Here is a 19604-nt window from a genome sequence, read left to right as displayed (position 1 = left end):
ATTTGAAGTCCTTTCTATTTATATAACGTATAAAACAATTTAATTCTGTTCATCTATTTTACAATACAACACTCAGAGGATCCTCTAACCTTAAATATCAGTCAGCTGTCAAAGATAAAAATACTTAAAATGTAAAGTTGCACTTATTTCTCCCGTTTGGCGGCGCTGTTATCAGTGAACATGAGGCTATTACTTTTCGCGTGCCTGTCGATTTTACTGCAGAGAAGTACAGTCAATATCAGGAAATTTTCCCATTGGACACTCTAAAAAATTCCGTTGTTAATTTACAACGTCGGACGTTGGAAATTATTTGCTTCACGTCCAACGTAGTAAGCTTACAAGCTGCTAGTAGTACACTGTAAAAAAATCTGGTTTAAAATAACACGAAACTTGTAATTTCACACATCAAAATTATAGGTTGTACGTAGTAAATTTATTTCGTTCCAAAAGTAGTTTTACTATTTTTAATAATTTTACATTATACGACTATGTAATTTAATAGTTTTGTGTAAATTTACTGCGTCCGACGTAGGAAAATTTGATCACTATGTCCGACGTGGTATTTTTACATTGCGTGTATTTCTACACTTTGACGTAATATTACGTCGCACGATCTGTACAATTACATGGCGAATGTAATTTTCTTATTCCTTTAAGATTTTCAAAAAATTTTCAAGTTTTTATAAATAACTCTAAAAAAGTGTATATAATGTACATTTATAGAAAGTATATGCTAATTTATAAGTAAATAATAATATAACAAAAAGTTTTGGGCTATATTTCATAAATACAAAAAGTTACGACTGAAAATATTATTTCAAAAAATATTTGCAGGTTATGTAGATTACAGTCGGCGTGTAAAAATACCACGTCGGACATAGTGACCAAACTTTCCAACGTCGGACATAGTAAATTTACAGCAGATTTTTTTACAGTGTATGTGAAATGTGAATTATATTTCATATAACTTGTTCGAAGATATTACTTATGTAGTACCGCAACTTGCTGTTGGATGTCGCCACTTTTAGAGATAGATCAAAGCAAAAATGCTGTGGATCTGACTTCATACATCCCCTCTTTGTCTACCTCTTTGTCCATCTCTTAGGTCCTTTGTTCCTTCATTCGTTTCTTGGCGTTGGATCAAGCCACATATCTACAATGGAGTCAGAAAATTCAACGGCAGACAGGAAAGCAGCTTACAAAAGAAGACTAAAGGAATTGGAGAGTGAAATGAATAGCGTTTTTCAAGATATGGAGGATCTCAATAAATCACATGAGGAAGATTCAGAATTGACTTTCGAAGGTAGGTTATTTGTGGATAGTTCAGCATCTCAGGATGATTCTTCCGACACGAGGGCCGAGTTTCAATTCAAAGTTGATCCCATGTGCCCAGATAAAGTCCTGATCTTGGATTCAAAGTCCATGACGGATTCTAAAATAAATTATTCTAATTATAATGTTCCTCAGAAAATAAATACGCCTCATTGTATTTTAGATGTAATCAATCATGAGAAGAGTACGGAAAAAAGGGCGGAACCAGAGGAATCTGAGACGGTTCATGAAAATTTCGAGTCGGATGAGGCCTGTATTTATTTGGGTGATAATCCTTCTAATGACACAGAAGATTTAATTTTGCTAGAAAGCATCGCTAACCGCTTAAAGTCTTGGACAAAAAAGGGAATAGGAAAAAAGGAGATTAAGGAGGAACTCTTATCCTCAATCCCAAGGAAAGGTGCGGTCAATTTAGAAGCTCCTATTTTGAATGAAGAAGTCTTAGTGGATATCCATCCAAAATCGCTGATTCGTGATGAATTTTTTCGTGATTATCAAAATTTGACAGGCGCCGCTTTAGCATCCTCATCGTTGGTTTTAAGTATGATACTAAACGACTCGCAAAATCCTTTGGAAAGAGAAGATGTTCTAAAAAAACTCTCAGACACAGTGAAGCTTCTCTCCGAACTATTCTTCTCATTGACAACAGCTAGAAAGACTTTTCTACTTGGTAGGTACGAGGAACGTGTACAAAAAATTCTAAAGAAGGTCGAGCCATCAGCTTTACTTTTTGGAGACAACTTAAGGTCTCTCATAGAATCCTCGAAGGCGATGGAGAGGGTTTCAAAGGAGTTGAAACCAAAACAGAAATACCAGTCTAAACCATCTACTAGTAGCAATTTAAACTGGAGGAGCTCTACGATCAGAAGAGAGGTGGGTCGTGGGAGCCATTCTTACAACCGCCAAAGGACAACCACCTCGAAACCCTCGGGAATGCCAATATCATTCAAGCAGAGGACTCCTGCAAAGAGATATTACACACAATCTCAGCCTCAACAGAGGAGTCAGCGACATTAGAGGAGAGTGTAAGTATACATTCAGCAAGATTAAAATTTTTTATTAATAACTGGAGGCAAATAACACAGGACGCTTTTGTTCTTGAAATTGTCTCTGGATATAAATTAAACCTTAGGCAGGAGGTATTCCAATTTGGCGATATTCACAATCCTGTTCCTAACAATGATTTCGTCATTGCAATTTTAAAGTTATTAAATTCTAACGCTATAGAGTTGTGTAATTTTGACAAGAAACAATTTTTATCCTCCTACTTTCTTGTAGATAAGCCAGACGGTACAAAGCGGTTCATCTTAAATTTAAAAAAATTTAATTTTTTCTTAGCCAAAGAACATTTTAAAATAGAGGATTTGAGGACAGCTATTAATTTACTTTCCAGAGGAGATTATTTATGTAGGTTAGATTTAAAAGATGCATACCTATTGGTACCCATTCACGAGAGTGACAAAAAATATCTTCGTTTTGAGTATAGAGAAAAATTATACCAATTTAATGCGTTACCTTTTGGGCTGTCGTCAGCTCCTTTCGTGTTCACCAAGCTTTGTAAACCAGTTGTAAATTTATTAAGAAGTATGGGTATTAGACTCGTGATATATTTGGATGATTTTTTAATCTTCGGTAGTTCTCCGGAAGAATGTAGGAAACATACGGAACAAACAGTATCCTTATTAGTCTTTTTAGGTTTCAAGGTCAACTGGGAAAAAAGTGACTTATCCCCAAAGACAATTTGTAAATTCTTAGGAATGATAATAAATACGGTTGATATGACTATCGAGTTACCGAAGGAGAAACGTTTAAAATTAAAGATATAGTCAGGGTAATGTTACTAGATAAAAAAGTAAGAATTCAGAATTTAGCAGAATGCATTGGAGTACTAGTAGCAGCTTGTCCGGGTGTTGCTTACGGCTGGCTCTACTACAAGGAACTTGAACTAGTTAAGAGATGTGCACTAACACTTAATCATAATAATACAAGAAAATTCACAAATTTATCAGAGGGTGCTTTAGAGGAACTAAAATGGTGGTATTCAGAAATTTTAGTTGTTAAGAACAAAATTAGATCAAGTAATTATGACCTAGAAATTTTTTCGGATGCTTCTACCACGGGTTGGGGAGCGACTTGTGGTACAAGAGAGGCCCACGGATCGTGGACAATTAAGGAAAGACAGATGCACATTAATTATTTAGAAATAAAAGCAGCCTTCTTTGCCCTCAAATGTTTTGCTTCAACAATCTCTAACAAACAGATACTCTTACGAATAGATAATATAACAGCGCTGGCTTATCTCAATAAGATGGGGGGTATTAAGCATAGAGATTTAAACAATATAATAAAAGAAACTTGGGAGTGGTGTAAGACTAGACAAATTTGGATTTTTGCTGAGTATGTTGCGTCGAAAGAAAATCCTGCGGACAAAGGGTCTAGAATTACAAATCCAGATACCGAATGGGAACTTTCAGACTTTGCCTTTCGTGAGTTAGTTCACAAATTTGGAAATCCAACTATCGATTTATTTGCAAGTCGTACAAATACAAAATGCGACAGATATTGTTCTTGGGATAGAGACCCTGAAGCTTTATCAATAAATTCGTTAACAATAGATTGGAACGGCGAATTTTGGTATGCTTTCCCCCCGTTCTCCTTGATTGCTAGATTACTTAAAAAAGTTCGAGAAGAAGGTTCTACGGGTATTTTAGTGGTCCCTTATTGGACAGGACAACCTTGGTTTCCAGAATTTAAAAGACTTTAATTTCGAATTTAATTCATTGGCAACCCTCAACTAATCTTTTGCTTTCTCCTTGCAGAAAAATGGTCCATCCGATGGCATCCAGTCTTATCCTGGTTTCCGGCATTGTTTCTGGAAAGCCCTGCAGAAAAAGAACTTGGATGATGACACAATCCAAATAATGTTTGCATCTATGGCTGAGGGGACAGTGAAACAATACAACTCCGCTTTGAAATATTGGTGGTCATATTGTAAAGAAGGCCAACAGGATCCTTTTAGGGCCAATGAAAATATTGTCCTTCAATGTCTATCGAGGAGGTTCTCAACAGGGGCAAATTATGGAACATTAAATTCCTTACGCTCAGCCATTGCTTCGATAAATAGTTTCGACACATCGGATAGTTTGTTAATTGCACGTTTTTTCAAGGGAGCTTTTAAACTTCGTCCAACCATTCCAAAATATAATTCCACGTGGGACACGGACATTATGTTAAAAAAATTAAAGGAATGGAGTCCATGTGAGGGGTTGGACCCACAGAAATTGACAATTAAGACGGTAATGTTAATAGCACTGGGGTCAGCATTCAGAGCTCAATCATTAGCTTTAATACAGCTAAAGGACATAAAATCGCATTCAGGTGGTGTGGAAGTTAGGATTACGAACTTAATCAAGACTTCGAGAGCAGGAGTTAATCAACCACGAGCCTTTTTCCCATTTTTTAGTGATAAGGACTTATGTGTGGCCCATACACTTTTATATTATATCGAGGCTACAAACTCAATTAGAGGAGAGAAAGAAAGATTGTTTTTATCGTTTAAGCAACCTTATAGTGAGATAGGCTCTCAGACCATAAGCAGGTGGTTAAAGTTTGCCATGAAAGAGGCAGGTATTGATGAGAAATACAAAGCGCACAGCACCAGGCACGCTTCTTCTTCAAAAGCCTCAGTTAGAGGTATTGACCTTAAAGTTATTAAAGATGCTGCGGGATGGTCTGAGAGGTCAAGTACTTTTTTTAAATTTTATAATAGACGGATCGACGGCTCCGAAGGAAGTTTTGCTAGAGCAGTATTAGCTCAGACCTGATATTAAAAGGGAAGAAGAAAGAATTTTATTTTTCTTTCTAATTACGAAACATTCATTTTATAATATTAATTACTTTTGTTCTTTTCATGTTTTACGAATAAAATATATTCATACAAGTAAAATATATTTGTTTAGTTACTCTAAACATCTACATAAGTAATATCTTCGAACAAGTTATATGAAATATAATTAATGATTAAACGAACTTACAAGTGAAGTTCGATCATAATTATATGAATTACTTGTTCGAAGATATTAGTTCCCACCCAATATTTAAAAAAAAAAAAAAAAAAAAAAAACTATTTTTTTTTTATTTTTTAACCCAACCCAAAAAAGAAAAAAAAAAAAAAAATGTGTTTTTTTTATACTCTAAACTAAATGAAGGAACAAAGGACCTAAGAGATGGACAAAGAGGTAGACAAAGAGGGGATGTATGAAGTCAGATCCACAGCATTTTTGCTTTGATCTATCTCTAAAAGTGGCGACATCCAACAGCAAGTTGCGGTACTACATAAGTAATATCTTCGAACAAGTAATTCATATAATTATGATCGAACTTCACTTGTAAGTTCGTTTAATCATTAATTTACAATAAGCGACATGTTTCTTTACACGCACGACAGGTTAAATAATCACCCAATTGTAAAATAACACAAACGATGTATTATTGCAATCTTACAATACATTTACATGAAAATGTAAATTTACTACGTCGGACGTGAAGCAAATTATTTCCAATGTCCCACTTGGTAAAATTACAATATCTGAGTTAAATAACATTATAGGACGTCATAAAGTTACACAAAGTTGTGTAGAATTGCACTTGTAGGTTATATCACTACGTGTAGCAACGTAAATTTATCACATCAGACGTTGTAGTTTTGCTGAGTAAAATTACACGACGTGTGTTATAAAGCAATGTCCTTTTTTACAGTGGAGATATGACTCCTTAAGGCCAACGCAGAATAGATCTGTAACCGGAACCGCAATCGTAAGCGTAACCGTAAGAATGAGTTAGAGAAGGATAAACTATATACCTATCCTTCTTTAACTCATTCTTACGGTAACGCTTACGATTGCGGTTCCGGTTACAGATCTATTCTGCGTTGGCCTTTAAGGCCTTTCTCCAATAGGTTATCACAAGTGTGCGAATGACTGCGTTGCGTTGATTTTAGCATGTGTTGCTATAGCAACCGACGCAGACGCAGTCATTCGCACACTTTTTAAAACCTATTGGAGAAAGGCCTTTATACTCCTTCATGAATGCTTTCGAGAATACGGCCCCAGAACGTCGAATCGTCATTTGGACAAATGCTAAAAACATCGAATAGTCAATTTATCGAATGTTAAAAACGTCGAATTGTCATTTCGTCGAATGCTCAAAACATCGAGTAGTAGTAGTAGTATTTAACATTGGCACTACTGGCGTTGCGCTGTGTATATTCGGCCATGACCAGGTATATGAGTGGAGCTTAATGTTGAATCTGTGAACAAAAGAACGGTGCACAGTGGGTGATTTTGCTCATTTTTGTGTCAAAATCGTAAAACTCTGAGCAGAAACAACATAAAAGGATAAATCTTTTTCGAGAGTATAGATTAGTGCCTACAGATTACGGGAAAAATAAACAGAAGCGTTAAAAAAAATTTTATAACCTTAAAATTTTACGTGGAAGTCAGAAGTTTCAGTAAACAATCAATATTATCCATTACTGCGCAAGTTTGCAAGTTGTTTTTCGCCCAAAAAGTATTTTTCTTAGTAAATTTTGAGTCAACTTATTCGTACCTATGGTTCAAAATAATTAAAAATTATTTGGTTTTGAATAAATGAGGTTATAAATGTCATACTTTTTCTCACCTCGTTTAAAACAAATTAAAAATAATTTTTTTGATAACTGAAGGTATTTTAGGGGTTTTTGGGGTCGCTGATTACGAATCTGAAGTCAGATTTTTAAAATTCAAAATGGCGGATTCAATATGGCGGATGACATATTTAAAATTTGATCGAATTGGCTTGAAAGTTGTTACCTGGGGGTTTTTTCGGTCGCTGATTACGAATCTGATGTTAGTTTCTTAAAATTCAAAATGGCGGATCCAATATGTCGGATAATATATATAAAAATTGATCAAATTGGCTTGAAATTCGTTACCTGGGGGTTTTTTCCGGTCGCTGATTACGAATCTGATGTTAGTTTCTTAAAATTCAAAATGGCGGATCCAATATGGCGGATGACATATATAAAATTTGATCGAATTGGCTTGAAAGTTGTTACCTGGGGGTTTTCTCGGTCGCTGATTACGAATCTGATGTTAGTTTTTTAAAATTCAAAATGGCGGATCCAATATGGCGGATAATATATATAAAAATTGATCAAATTGGCTTAGAAGTCATTATTCGGGAGATTTTATGATCGCTGATTACGAATCTGAGGTCAGTTTTTTGAAATTCCAATTTGCGGATTTAAAATTTGTATGTTTAATATGGTCGTCTGCAGTGTTATTAGTGTTGCAAATTTAATTTTAATTAAATACATGTTAACATCTTTTTTGTATCCGGAATTATTAAAAAAATACGTATTAAAGTTCCATGCTGTTATTTAAGAAAAGAGAATTTAGCAACGAAAAGTATATTCAAAAAAACAAATGAGTAGATACTTTCTGATATGCTTTGACATTTCTAATACGGATGAGAGAATATGTCTATTTAAAAAATTATAGTTTAAACATTTTTATTTGAAAGTGTATACTCATTTGTTTTTTTGAATATACTTTTCGTTGCTAAATTCTCTTTTCTTAAATAACAGCATGGAACTTTAATACGTATTTTTTTAATAATTCCGGATACAAAAAAGATGTTAACATGTATTTAATTAAAATTAAATTTGCAACACTAATAACACTGCAGACGACCATATTAAACATACAAATTTTAAATCCGCAAATTGGAATTTCAAAAAACTGACCTCAGATTCGTAATCAGCGACCATAAAATCTCCCGAATAATGACTTCTAAGCCAATTTGATCAATTTTTATATATATTATCCGCCATATTGGATCCGCCATTTTGAATTTTAAAAAACTAACATCAGATTCGTAATCAGCGACCGAGAAAACCCCCAGGTAACAACTTTCAAGCCAATTCGATCAAATTTTATATATGTCATCCGCCATATTGGATCCGCCATTTTGAATTTTAAGAAACTAACATCAGATTCGTAATCAGCGACCGGAAAAAACCCCCAGGTAACGAATTTCAAGCCAATTTGATCAATTTTTATATATATTATCCGACATATTGGATCCGCCATTTTGAATTTTAAGAAACTAACATCAGATTCGTAATCAGCGACCGAAAAAACCCCCAGGTAACAACTTTCAAGCCAATTCGATCAAATTTTAAATATGTCATCCGCCATATTGAATCCGCCATTTTGAATTTTAAAAATCTGACTTCAGATTCGTAATCAGCGACCCCAAAAACCCCTAAAATACCTTCAGTTATCAAAAAAATTATTTTTAATTTGTTTTAAACGAGGTGAGAAAAAGTATGACATTTATAACCTCATTTATTCAAAACCAAATAATTTTTAATTATTTTGAACCATAGGTACGAATAAGTTGACTCAAAATTTACTAAGAAAAATACTTTTTGGGCGAAAAACAACTTGCAAACTTGCGCAGTAATGGATAATATTGATTGTTTACTGAAACTTCTGACTTCCACGTAAAATTTTAAGGTTATAAAATTTTTTTTAACGCTTCTGTTTATTTTTCCCGTAATCTGTAGGCACTAATCTATACTCTCGAAAAAGATTTATCCTTTTATGTTGTTTCTGCTCAGAGTTTTACGATTTTGACACAAAAATGAGCAAAATCACCCACTGTGCGGTGGCACGAACGCCAACCTACTCCCGCGTGCGCAACCAGGGGGCACGAGAACCCCTGATCGCGCCCGCGGGAGCAAGTCAGCGTAGAGTATTTAACCCATTAACGCCCAAATGTCCAAAATTTTTGACTGAATTTCAAGGTAAGAATTTTCATCAATATTCAAAACTTGATTTAAATCATTTGAAAATTACTTCTCGGAGGTTTTCGGGGTCGGTGATTACAAATATGAAGTTTTATTTTAAAAATTCAAAATGGCAGATCCAATATGGCGGATAAAATTTTTTGAAAATCGATAAAATTGCATAAAATTACTCACTCGGGGTTTTTGGGGTCGCTGATTACGAATATGAAGTTTAATTTTAAAAATTCAAAATGGCGGTTTTAATATGGCGGATAAAATTTTTTGAAAATCAATAAAATTGCATGAAATTACTCACTCGGGGGTTTTTGGGGTCGCTGATTACGAATATGAAGTTCAATTTTTAAAATTCAAAATGGCGGATCCAATATGGCGGATAAAATCTTTTTAAAATAGATAAAATTGCATGGAATTACTTACTCGGGGGTTTTCGGGGTCGCTGATTACGAATTTTAAAAGTGCAATTTTAAAAATTGAATACTACAAATTGATAAATTTCTAGTTGTTTTGTAGATTTTATTTTGTTTGTTACCGTCACGTTTTTCTGGAGTTGCCCAACTCTCACTCCGTGGAGTACGACAAAGTTTCTTAACTTTGTTTTAAATTAAAAAAAATTTTTTAATATTTTTTTGTATTTTTTAATTTTTTAATTTTGCTGTGGGGTGATGTGCAACGTTTTTTTTCGTTGGACGAAAAACATGTCAAATATTTAAATTTTTAAATATTTCAAAATTGAATGACTTAGAGGCATCCCACATAGCACAATAGTATGAGGTAAGGTTATGTTGAATACTAATCGTAAGGCACATAAGGTTACACGATATTGCTGTGGTAGACCTAAGGTGAACTAAAAACTTCCGCCATGGAGGTGAGGTTACATGTTAGGGTGTGGTGACTATATATGATAAGGCCATGGTAACCTTACACGTTAAGGTTGAGGTAACGTTACATGTTAAGGTTGAGGTAAGGTTACATGTTAAGGTTGAGGTAACGTTACATGTTAAGGTTGAGGTAAGGTTACATGTCAAGGCTGAGGTAAGGTAATTATTAAGTTGTAAGGTTGAGGTAAGGTTGTGATAAGTTTACCAGTTATAGAAAATATTGAAAAAATAATTAATAAATAAATATTCAATTAAAATGTTAAGTTTGTTGCTCTTCTCTATTTTGGAAACCTGACATGAAGCAGAAAATTTTGAAAACAAATTTGGGGGGACTGGGATTCGAACCCGGGATCGGCGCGCATAAACCTATCATTCTAACTAACTGAGCTAAGTAGAGAACTGGCAGAAGGAAAATTAATGTTGCCTTTAAGGTGAACCAAGAAGATGATTAACTCCTTAAAGGCAACATTAATTTTCCTTCTGCCAGTTCTCTACTTAGCTCAGTTAGTTAGAATGATAGGTTTATGCGCGCCGATCCCGGGTTCGAATCCCAGTCCCCCCAAATTTGTTTTCAAAATTTTCTGCTTCATGTCAGGTTTCCAAAATAGAGAAGAGCAACAAACTTAACATTTTAATTGAATATTTATTTATTAATTATTTTTTCAATATTTTCTATAACTGGTAAACTTATCACAACCTTACCTCAACCTTACAACTTAATAATTACCTTACCTCAGCCTTGACATGTAACCTTACCTCAACCTTAACATGTAACGTTACCTCAACCTTAACATGTAACCTTACCTCAACCTTAACATGTAACGTTACCTCAACCTTAACGTGTAAGGTTACCATGGCCTTATCATATATAGTCACCACACCCTAACATGTAACCTTACCTCCATGGCGGAAGTTTTTAGTTCACCTCAGGTCTACCACAGCAATATCGTGTAACCTTATGAGCCTTACGATTAGTACTCAACATAACCTTACCTCATACTATTGTGCTATGTGGGATTATAATAGAATATTTCTGCATTATTAGATTTTAAGAATTTTAAAGTTTTCCTACAAATTTTTCGCTTTTTCAAAAATGTCTGTTTTTGCATTTTCCAAAAAAGTTGGGGTGATGTGCAACACCAGTAAAATTCACGTATGTAATGCATAAATATCGATGAAAATCTCTTTAATTATTAATTTTAGGCTTTTTCAATGTAAACTAATCGAAATCTGCCAAAAAAATTTACTAAGGTATAGTTGACCTCTAAAAAGTGGATATTTCACCAAAGAAAACAAATTTTTTTTTGTTTAATTTTTTATTTATTCATAACTGAATATGGAATATAATTAAAGGAAAATAACAAATAATTTTTTATTCATCATGTGAATCGCAGTTATGGCACGTAAAAAGTAGTTACGTCCACCCTAAAAAAAGTGTTGCAAACACCCCAAATATGATATTTTGCGAAAAATGATTTGTACGCAATACAATGCAATGGAAACACAAAACATAAAAAGATATTTAAAAACACTTAAAAAAGCAACAATAAGCACATTCTTATCTATAAAATAAATTACAACCCTTTACGAAACGACTAGAAATGTAAAGCGCGAGAAATATTTCCTTCCCGAGAAATTTAAGTGAACTTACGTACAGCAAACCTGGCTGCGAGCTGTCTCGTGAGTTTTATATCAAAGACAAGCTACTGAAAATACAAAAAAATGTCAATACTTGGCTCTGTTCAATATCGAACTATAGATCAGAAATCGTCGGTGTTGCAATTTTATCTATTTTAAAAAAATTTTATCCGCCATATTGGATCCGCCATATTGGATCCGCCATTTTGGATTTTTTAAAATTGAACTTCATATTCGTAATCAGCGATCCCAAAAACCCCAAAGTAAGTAATTTCATGCAATATTATCGATTTTAAACAAATTTTATCCGCCATATTGGATCTGCCATTTTGAATTTTAAAAATTGAACTTCATATTCGTAATCTGCGACCCCAAAAACCCCCGAGTGAGTAATTTCATGCAATTTTATCTATTTTAAAAAAATTTTATCCGCCATATTGGAACCGCTATTTTGAATTTTTAAAATTAAACTTCATATTCGTAATCAGCGACCCCGAAAACCCCTGAGTGAGTAATTTCATGCAATTTTATTGATTTTAAAAAAATTTTATCCGACATATTGGATCCGCCATTTTGAATTTTAAAAATTGAACTTCATATTCGTAATCAGCGACCCCAAAAACCCCCGAGTGAGTAATTTCATGCAATTTTATCGATTTTCAAAAATTTTTATCCGCTATATTGGATCCGCCATTTTGAATTTTTAAAATTAAAATTCATATTCGTAATCAGCGACCCCAAAAACCCCCGAGAAGTAATTTTCAGATGATTTAAATCAAGTTATAATGCCTCTAAGTCATTCAATTTTGAAATATTTAAAAATTTAAATATTTGACATGTTTTTCGTCCAACGAAAAAAAACGTTGCACATCACCCCACAACAAAATTAAAAAATTAAAAAATACAAAAAAATATTAAAAATTTTTTTTTAATTTAAAACAAAGTTAAGAAACTTTGTCGTACTCCACGGAGTGAGAGTTGGGCAACTCCAGAAAAACGTGACGGTAACAAACAAAATAAAATCTACAAAACAACTAGAAATTTATCAATTTGTAGTATTCAATTTTTAAAATTGCACTTTTAAAATTCGTAATCAGCGACCCCGAAAAACCCCGAGTAAGTAATTCCATGCAATTTTATCTATTTTAAAAAGATTTTATCCGCCATATTGGATCCGCCATTTTGAATTTTAAAAATTGAACTTCATATTCGTAATCAGCGACCCCAAAAACCCCCGAGTGAGTAATTTCATGCAATTTTATTGATTTTCAAAAAATTTTATACGCCATATTAAAACCGCCATTTTGAATTTTTAAAATTAAACTTTATATTCGTAATCAGCGACCCCAAAAACCCCGAGTGAGTAATTTTATGCAATTTTATCGATTTTCAAAAAATTTTATCCGCCATATTGGATCTGCCATTTTGAATTTTTAAAATAAAACTTCATATTTGTAATCACCGACCCCGAAAACCTCCGAGAAGTAATTTTCAAATGATTTAAATCAAGTTTTGAATATTGATGAAAATTCTTACCTTGAAATTCAGTCAAAAATTTTGGACATTTGGGCGTTAATGGGTTAAATACTCTACGCTGACTTGCTCCCGCGGGCGCGATCAGGGGTTCTCGTGCCCCCTGGTTGCGCACGCGGGAGTAGGTTGGCGTTCGTGCCACCGTTCTTTTGTTCACAGATTCAACATTAAGCTCCACTCATATATCTGGTCATGGCCGAATATACACAGCGCAACGCCAGTAGTGCCAATGTTAAATACTACTACTACTACTCGATGTTTTGAGCATTCGACGAAATGACAATTCGACGTTTTTAACATTCGATAAATTGACTATTCGATGTTTTTAGCATTTGTCCAAATGACGATTCGACGTTCTGGGGCCGTATTCTCGAAAGCATTCATGAAGGAGTATAAAGGCCTTTCTCCAATAGGTTTTAAAAAGTGTGCGAATGACTGCGTCTGCGTCGGTTGCTATAGCACATCACCCCACAACACCCTACAACAAAATTAAAAAATTAAAAAATACAAAAAAATATTAAAAAATTTTTTTTAAATTAAAACAAAGTTAAGAGTGAGTAATTTCATGCAATTTTATCGATTTTCAAAAATTTTTATCCGCTATATTGGATCCGCCATTTTGAATTTTTAAAATTAAATTTCATATTCGTAATCAGCGACCCCAAAAACCGGCGAGAAGTAATTTTCAGATGATTTAAATCAAGTTTTGAATATTGATTATGCATTTGCTATTTATCAAGTATTTTGCTCTGATTTTTCTGCCATTTTGGATCCGCCATATTTAATTTTCAAGTTGTCAAGTACACAGTTCGAAAGTACAACTATTTTATCCACCTATAGCATCCATGAGACCCGCTCAAAAAAATCTTATTTTTGTGAAAAGCGTGTTTAAAAAAAAACCTTACTATTTTTTCGGTATTTTCTCCATTTTGGGCGCCATATTGGTTTCCCTGATGGTCGAAATGCTTTTTTGACCCCGGATTCTGAAAGAGCGGACCTCAATACCGCTTAGTACTGAAGGGTTTTTAAAAGTCTAATCATTTAGGATAAAAATTCTTACCTTGAACTTTAGTCAAAAATTTTTGACATTTGGTCGTTAATGGGTTAAATCTGGATGTTGGCTCGTTTTACAAATCTGAAGATATGGTAAACTACTCTAGGAGAGGGATTGATTAGAAATTGGTAACTACAAAAAGGTGGGGGGCACTTTAGAGCTCTTGACAGTGCTTTGAGAAGTTCTGGGCGAAATGCGTCAAATCTGGGGCATGCCCATAGGATGTGATCAAGATCTTCTTCAACTCCCGGACTGCAGGAGCAGTCACCGGAGAGGATATAATTTTTCCTGGCTAAGCTAGAACCTCAATTATAATGATTCGATCGCGCATGGCATAGCGAAACAATCCACGCTCTACGAGCTACAAAATTCGCGAACCACGGTTTTCTTTGAGGTTTTTAAAAAATTGTGTGTAGTGGACACCTTTATTTTTACCAACGTCGATGTAAAAAGAATTACAGCTATTGTCAAGCTGTTTGCGTGCGTGGGTATAAAAATCTGAAAATGGGAGTTGTATGTCTAATTCATTAGAATTCGAACACGCTTCTTTTGCCGCTTTATCAGCCAATTCGCTGCCCTCGATTCACGAGTGACCAGGAACCCAGGCCAATATTGACGGTCGATTTAAATCAAAAAGGATCTTAAGGCGATTTCTAATCGCAAAAATGATGTAGGATTTGATTTTATATGTGCATTTAGAGTTTAAATTTTGTAGAACGCTAAGTGATTCTAAGAAGATTATTGTGTTAGTAAGATTAGAATCAATTATGTAATCAAGAGTAAATAAGATAGCAAATGCTTCAAGAGAAAAAATAGTTGCATGGTGAGAAATTTTAATTTTAGAAAAAATATTTAATGTTGGAGAAACAAAGAAACATCTCGCTAAACGATCCCTTTCCGACTTAGAGCCGTCAGTGAAAAAGTACGTGTAGTTAGGGAATTTGTGGTTAGTCAGATCTTTAAATAAATTTGAAGGATTAGGGGAGTTTTGAAGTGATTGTCCCAAATCGAAACAGATTTGGGGAGTGAATATATGATCTTCATAGAGGAATTCGAAGTAAGGATCGATGTCATTACTTCTAATGAGTTCGCTGTGATTTTTCGATTTTTCAAAAGCAATTAAGAGAGGATAATTATATTTAGCATTCGAGTTATGAATGAGACGCAAAAGTTCTGAGAGTCTGTCCGGTAAAGGGTGGTTTGAATTAGAGAAAGTTCTACAAAGGTACTTCTTTGCGAGGAAATTAAATCTAGATCTTAAGGGGGGTTCACAACATTCAGCCTGCATTACGTTGATTGGGGTGCTATTTCTATAGCCTACGGCTAGTCGAAGAGCTTGGTTGCGGATTTTTTCAAGACGAGAAAATTTTTTATGAGATTTAAAGTTGAAGGAAGCAGATCCAAAATCAAATCCACTTCTAATTAAGGAGTCAAAAATCTGAACCAACAGTTTGGGATCCGCTCCCCACCATGTGCCACTGAGTAGGGGAAGTGCGCCGGTTGTGGGCACCCATACGTAAACTATGACGGCAAGCAGACTTTACAAGTTTGCAAGTCGTGTTCGTTGACAATACGGACTTTTCGTATTGATAACAAAACAAATATAAACAAGTCTCTTAAAATAAAGAAACTTTCATTTCTTCTTTATTTGTGTTGGTTTCCTTTAATATTTTTCCATTTTTAGCGGATTTTTTAAGGGTGCCCACAACCGGGTACCAAAATTTTTTTGTCAAAAAATTTCCATTTCACTAAATTTTTAATAAAACTTTTTTGTTTAAAGCAATCAATTTAATTCCTTCACTCCCAGTCACCTTAGACCTCTAGCTTTAAATTCGTACACATATATTCGTATAATATGCACATGGACAAATGTTATGAGGCAAAAACAAAAGGGTGCCCACAACCGGAACACTTCCCTTACTTTTAAGACATTTAAAATTTTTCTACTTTTGTCGCATAAATAACTAAAGTGAGAATCGGATGAACCGGGTTGATTAAAGGTAATACCGAGGTATTTAGCTGAAGGTGAGGGTTTGATGATAATATTATTTAAAGATAAAATGAGTGTGGGATTGTCCAAGTTTATTTTCTTGTTGCCAAAAATAACCAACTTAGTTTTTTCTGGGCAGACTTCCAGTCCTCTGTCCAACAGATAATTGGAGAGTGAATTTAAACTAGTTTGAAGTGAAGTTATGATTTGGTTCAGATTGGAGGATCGGCAAGTGACCGTTAGGTCATCTGCGAATTCTAAAATTATGCAATCTGGAGGAATGCAGGAATGGAGGTTTCTAGTATAAATAGCATAGTCCATACTTCCGTTGAAATCAATGTAAGGTTATCCGTACACGATCTACTCTTTCTAAAACCAAATTGATATGGGCTCAGGATTTTGTTACGTTCGACATACCAACTCAATCTATTGTAAATGACTTTTTCTGTGATTTTAAAGAGACAGAAAGCTAAAGAGATAGGACGGAATTTACTAGGTGTCGATTTTGGAAGGAAAAAAATTTGAAAGATATTCCATGTGGGGGAAAAAACATAATTACAAATGATTCTATTAAGAATTGATAAAAAGGCTGAAAGGGCTTCATCTGGGAAGTGTTTGATAATATTGTAATCTATTTTGTCGAGACCCGGAGATGATTTGGTTTTAGCTGAAGCATTGGTTTTTTAAGTTCTTCTATAGAAAAGGGAGCTTCTAAGAAGGGATTGTGAGCAAAATTGCTAGGAAAATTGTCATGGAAAACCGTTGGGGGGTAGAGTTCATCGATTAAGGAATGGAGTTTACTTATTACTTCCTTATCTGCCGAGCATGAAGCTGTTGGTGGTTGAGTAAAGCGATGCTTAAAGCTTTTGATAACTGACCAAATTTTTGAAATAGAAGTATGTCTATTAACTCCTTCACAGTGTTTGACGTCTATAGAGGCAAAAATAATTCGTGCCCCCAGTGTGTATGACCGCTATAGCGGTATCGAAAAAAAAGATATATAAAAGTTAACGAATCTTGCTAAAAATGTCTACTCGGAGGTTTTCGGGGTCGCTGAATCCAAATCTGTTATTGAAAATTTTAAATTCAAAATGGCGGCTTCAAAGGGGCCGTTCAAAAAATACGTAACGCTATTTTTCGGAAATTTGGACCCCCCCTCCCCCATGTAACGCAATGTTGTATACATTAGCGACATTTTTTTTGCTGACCGTAACAAATAGCTTGACCCCCCCTCCCCCCTAAAGCGTTACGTATTTTTTGAACTGCCCCAAAATGGCGACCAAAATTTTTTTTAAGTTTACGAATTTAACTGAAAATGCCTATTCGGGGGTTTTTGAGGTCTCTAAATCCAAATATTTAGTCAAAAATTAAAAATTTAAAATGGCGGCTCCAAAATGGCGACCAAAAAAATTTAACAGTTTACGGATTTGACTAGAAATGTTTACTTGAGGGTTTTTGGGGTCGCTGAATTCGAATATTTGGTTAAAATTTTTAAATTCAAAATAGCGGCTTCAAAATGGCGACCAAATTTTTTTTCAAGTTTACGAATTTGGTTGAAATTGCTAATTCGGGGGTTTTTGAGGTCTCTAAATCCAAATATTTAATCAAAAATTCAAAATGGCGGCTCAAAAATGGCAACTAAAAAAATTTAAAGTTCTCAAATTAGTTCTTAAAACTTAAAGCAGAGGAATTAATATGTCCGATGTTTTAAAACATTGTGAAATACTCAAAATCGGTCTATATTAAAATATTTAATAATAGTAATTAAATTAAATAGTTTGTGACTCCGGATTTGACTAAGAGCGGTGTTTTAAATAGTTCGTGTAAATATATATAAATATAAAAATATAATATATGTAAAATATATTATACACAGAGAGAAATCTGTTAGGATTAATGCTCGAAACTTTTCATATACTTTTTCCATAGATTCTTTGATGCTAAAATCCTAACAGAGAGCCTATTTATTGCTCGAGTCCGCCTGAATATTAGGCGGAGTCGACTGATATTCAGGCGGACCTCTTATACTTTTCGCTAGTAAGTGCTTATGCTATATTCATAACCTCTACTCTATGCATTATTCGCAACAGATTTCTCTCCGTGTACATATATAAAAATATAAACCCCAAAAGCAGGAAGGAAGAGTAAGGAGACCGAACTCTGCTTCTACAACTGTCTGAGAAATATGCACGAAAAGTGCCAGACTCACTGTGTTCTAGTTGATCACCAATTAAGTCGATCATGCGCATTGAACTAAAGTTCAGTGTTGACATAGATGAAAAGTGTGGTTATGTCAAGGTAAATATTACATAGTTTAAACAGTGTTAATTTTAAAAGCAAATTTATTTATTTGCAATTGTGATATTATTTAGATCTTCAAAATAATTTAATAATATATTTATGAAAAGGAAAAAATTTTGCGAAAATGGTTAAGAAGAATTGTGTTTATAACTAGAGTCTATTTACATACCGTAGAAGGATAGAAGAGACTAATGTTTTTAGACTCTTTTTCTTTCTTTACATCCTGGCACACAACACGACAATTTTTAAATAAAATAAATAAATAATTATTTAAACGAAATGTATTGTATATATGTATGTATCTCACTAAGACCGGCTAAATGTAAACATTAGAACTTACATCTCACTCGCACAATTTTTACGAGAAACAGAGACACAACACAGCTTATGCGCATGATCAACTTAATTGGAAGTCGACTAGAACGCAGTGAGCCTGGCACTTTTCGTGCATATTTCTCTGAGATTTTTAAAGCGCTTTCTACACAGAGTTCGGTCTCCTTACTCTTCCTTCCTGCCCAAAAGACTCAAATAACTATTTATAACCACATTCGTAAACTTTTAAATTTTTAGTTGACATCTTGAAGTCGCCATTTTGAATTTTAAAATTTTAACCAGATATTCGAAATCAGCGACCCCAAAAACCCCCCAAGTGAGCATTTTTAGTCAAATCAGGAAACTTTTAAATTTTTAAAGCCGTCATTTTGGATTTTTTAAATTTTGATCAAATATTCGGATTCAGCGACCCCGAAAACAGAAAATATAATAATACCAAGTAATTAAAAAAAAAATTTTTTTTGCACATTTGTGGCACGAAAAGCTTATTTTGACTACACTGCTAAGGGGTTAAGAGTTTCACAAAATGATTTAAAAGATTGGCGTTTAGCTTCATTAATCGTCCGCTTAACTATTGCTTCCGATTTCTTGTATTCAAGAAAATTTGTGTAATTGGAAGACTTTTTATAATTTGATAGTGCTAATTTACGTTTTTTGATTGCTTCGTCACATTTATTATCCCACCAAGGCGCA

General features: G+C 34.1%; 1 protein-coding gene across 1 annotated transcript; it reads left to right on the top strand.

Annotated features, from left to right (window-relative positions):
* Window positions 1–1158: 1158 nt before the first annotated feature.
* On the top strand, window positions 1159–4453 carry LOC122513029. Its single transcript, XM_043629257.1, has 2 exons — window positions 1159–2357; window positions 4152–4453. Exon 1 carries the CDS (start codon window positions 1159–1161, stop codon window positions 2347–2349), a length of 1191 nt encoding a protein of 396 aa, XP_043485192.1. The 3' UTR covers window positions 2350–2357; window positions 4152–4453.
* Window positions 4454–19604: the final 15151 nt, after the last annotated feature.

Source organism: Leptopilina heterotoma, unplaced genomic scaffold (genome assembly GCF_015476425.1).
Source record: "Leptopilina heterotoma isolate Lh14 unplaced genomic scaffold, ASM1547642v1 Lhet_130, whole genome shotgun sequence".
NCBI lineage: Eukaryota > Metazoa > Arthropoda > Insecta > Hymenoptera > Figitidae > Leptopilina > Leptopilina heterotoma.
Note: the sequence above shows the minus strand (reverse complement) of the source record. Positions and strands in the feature narration are given on the sequence as shown.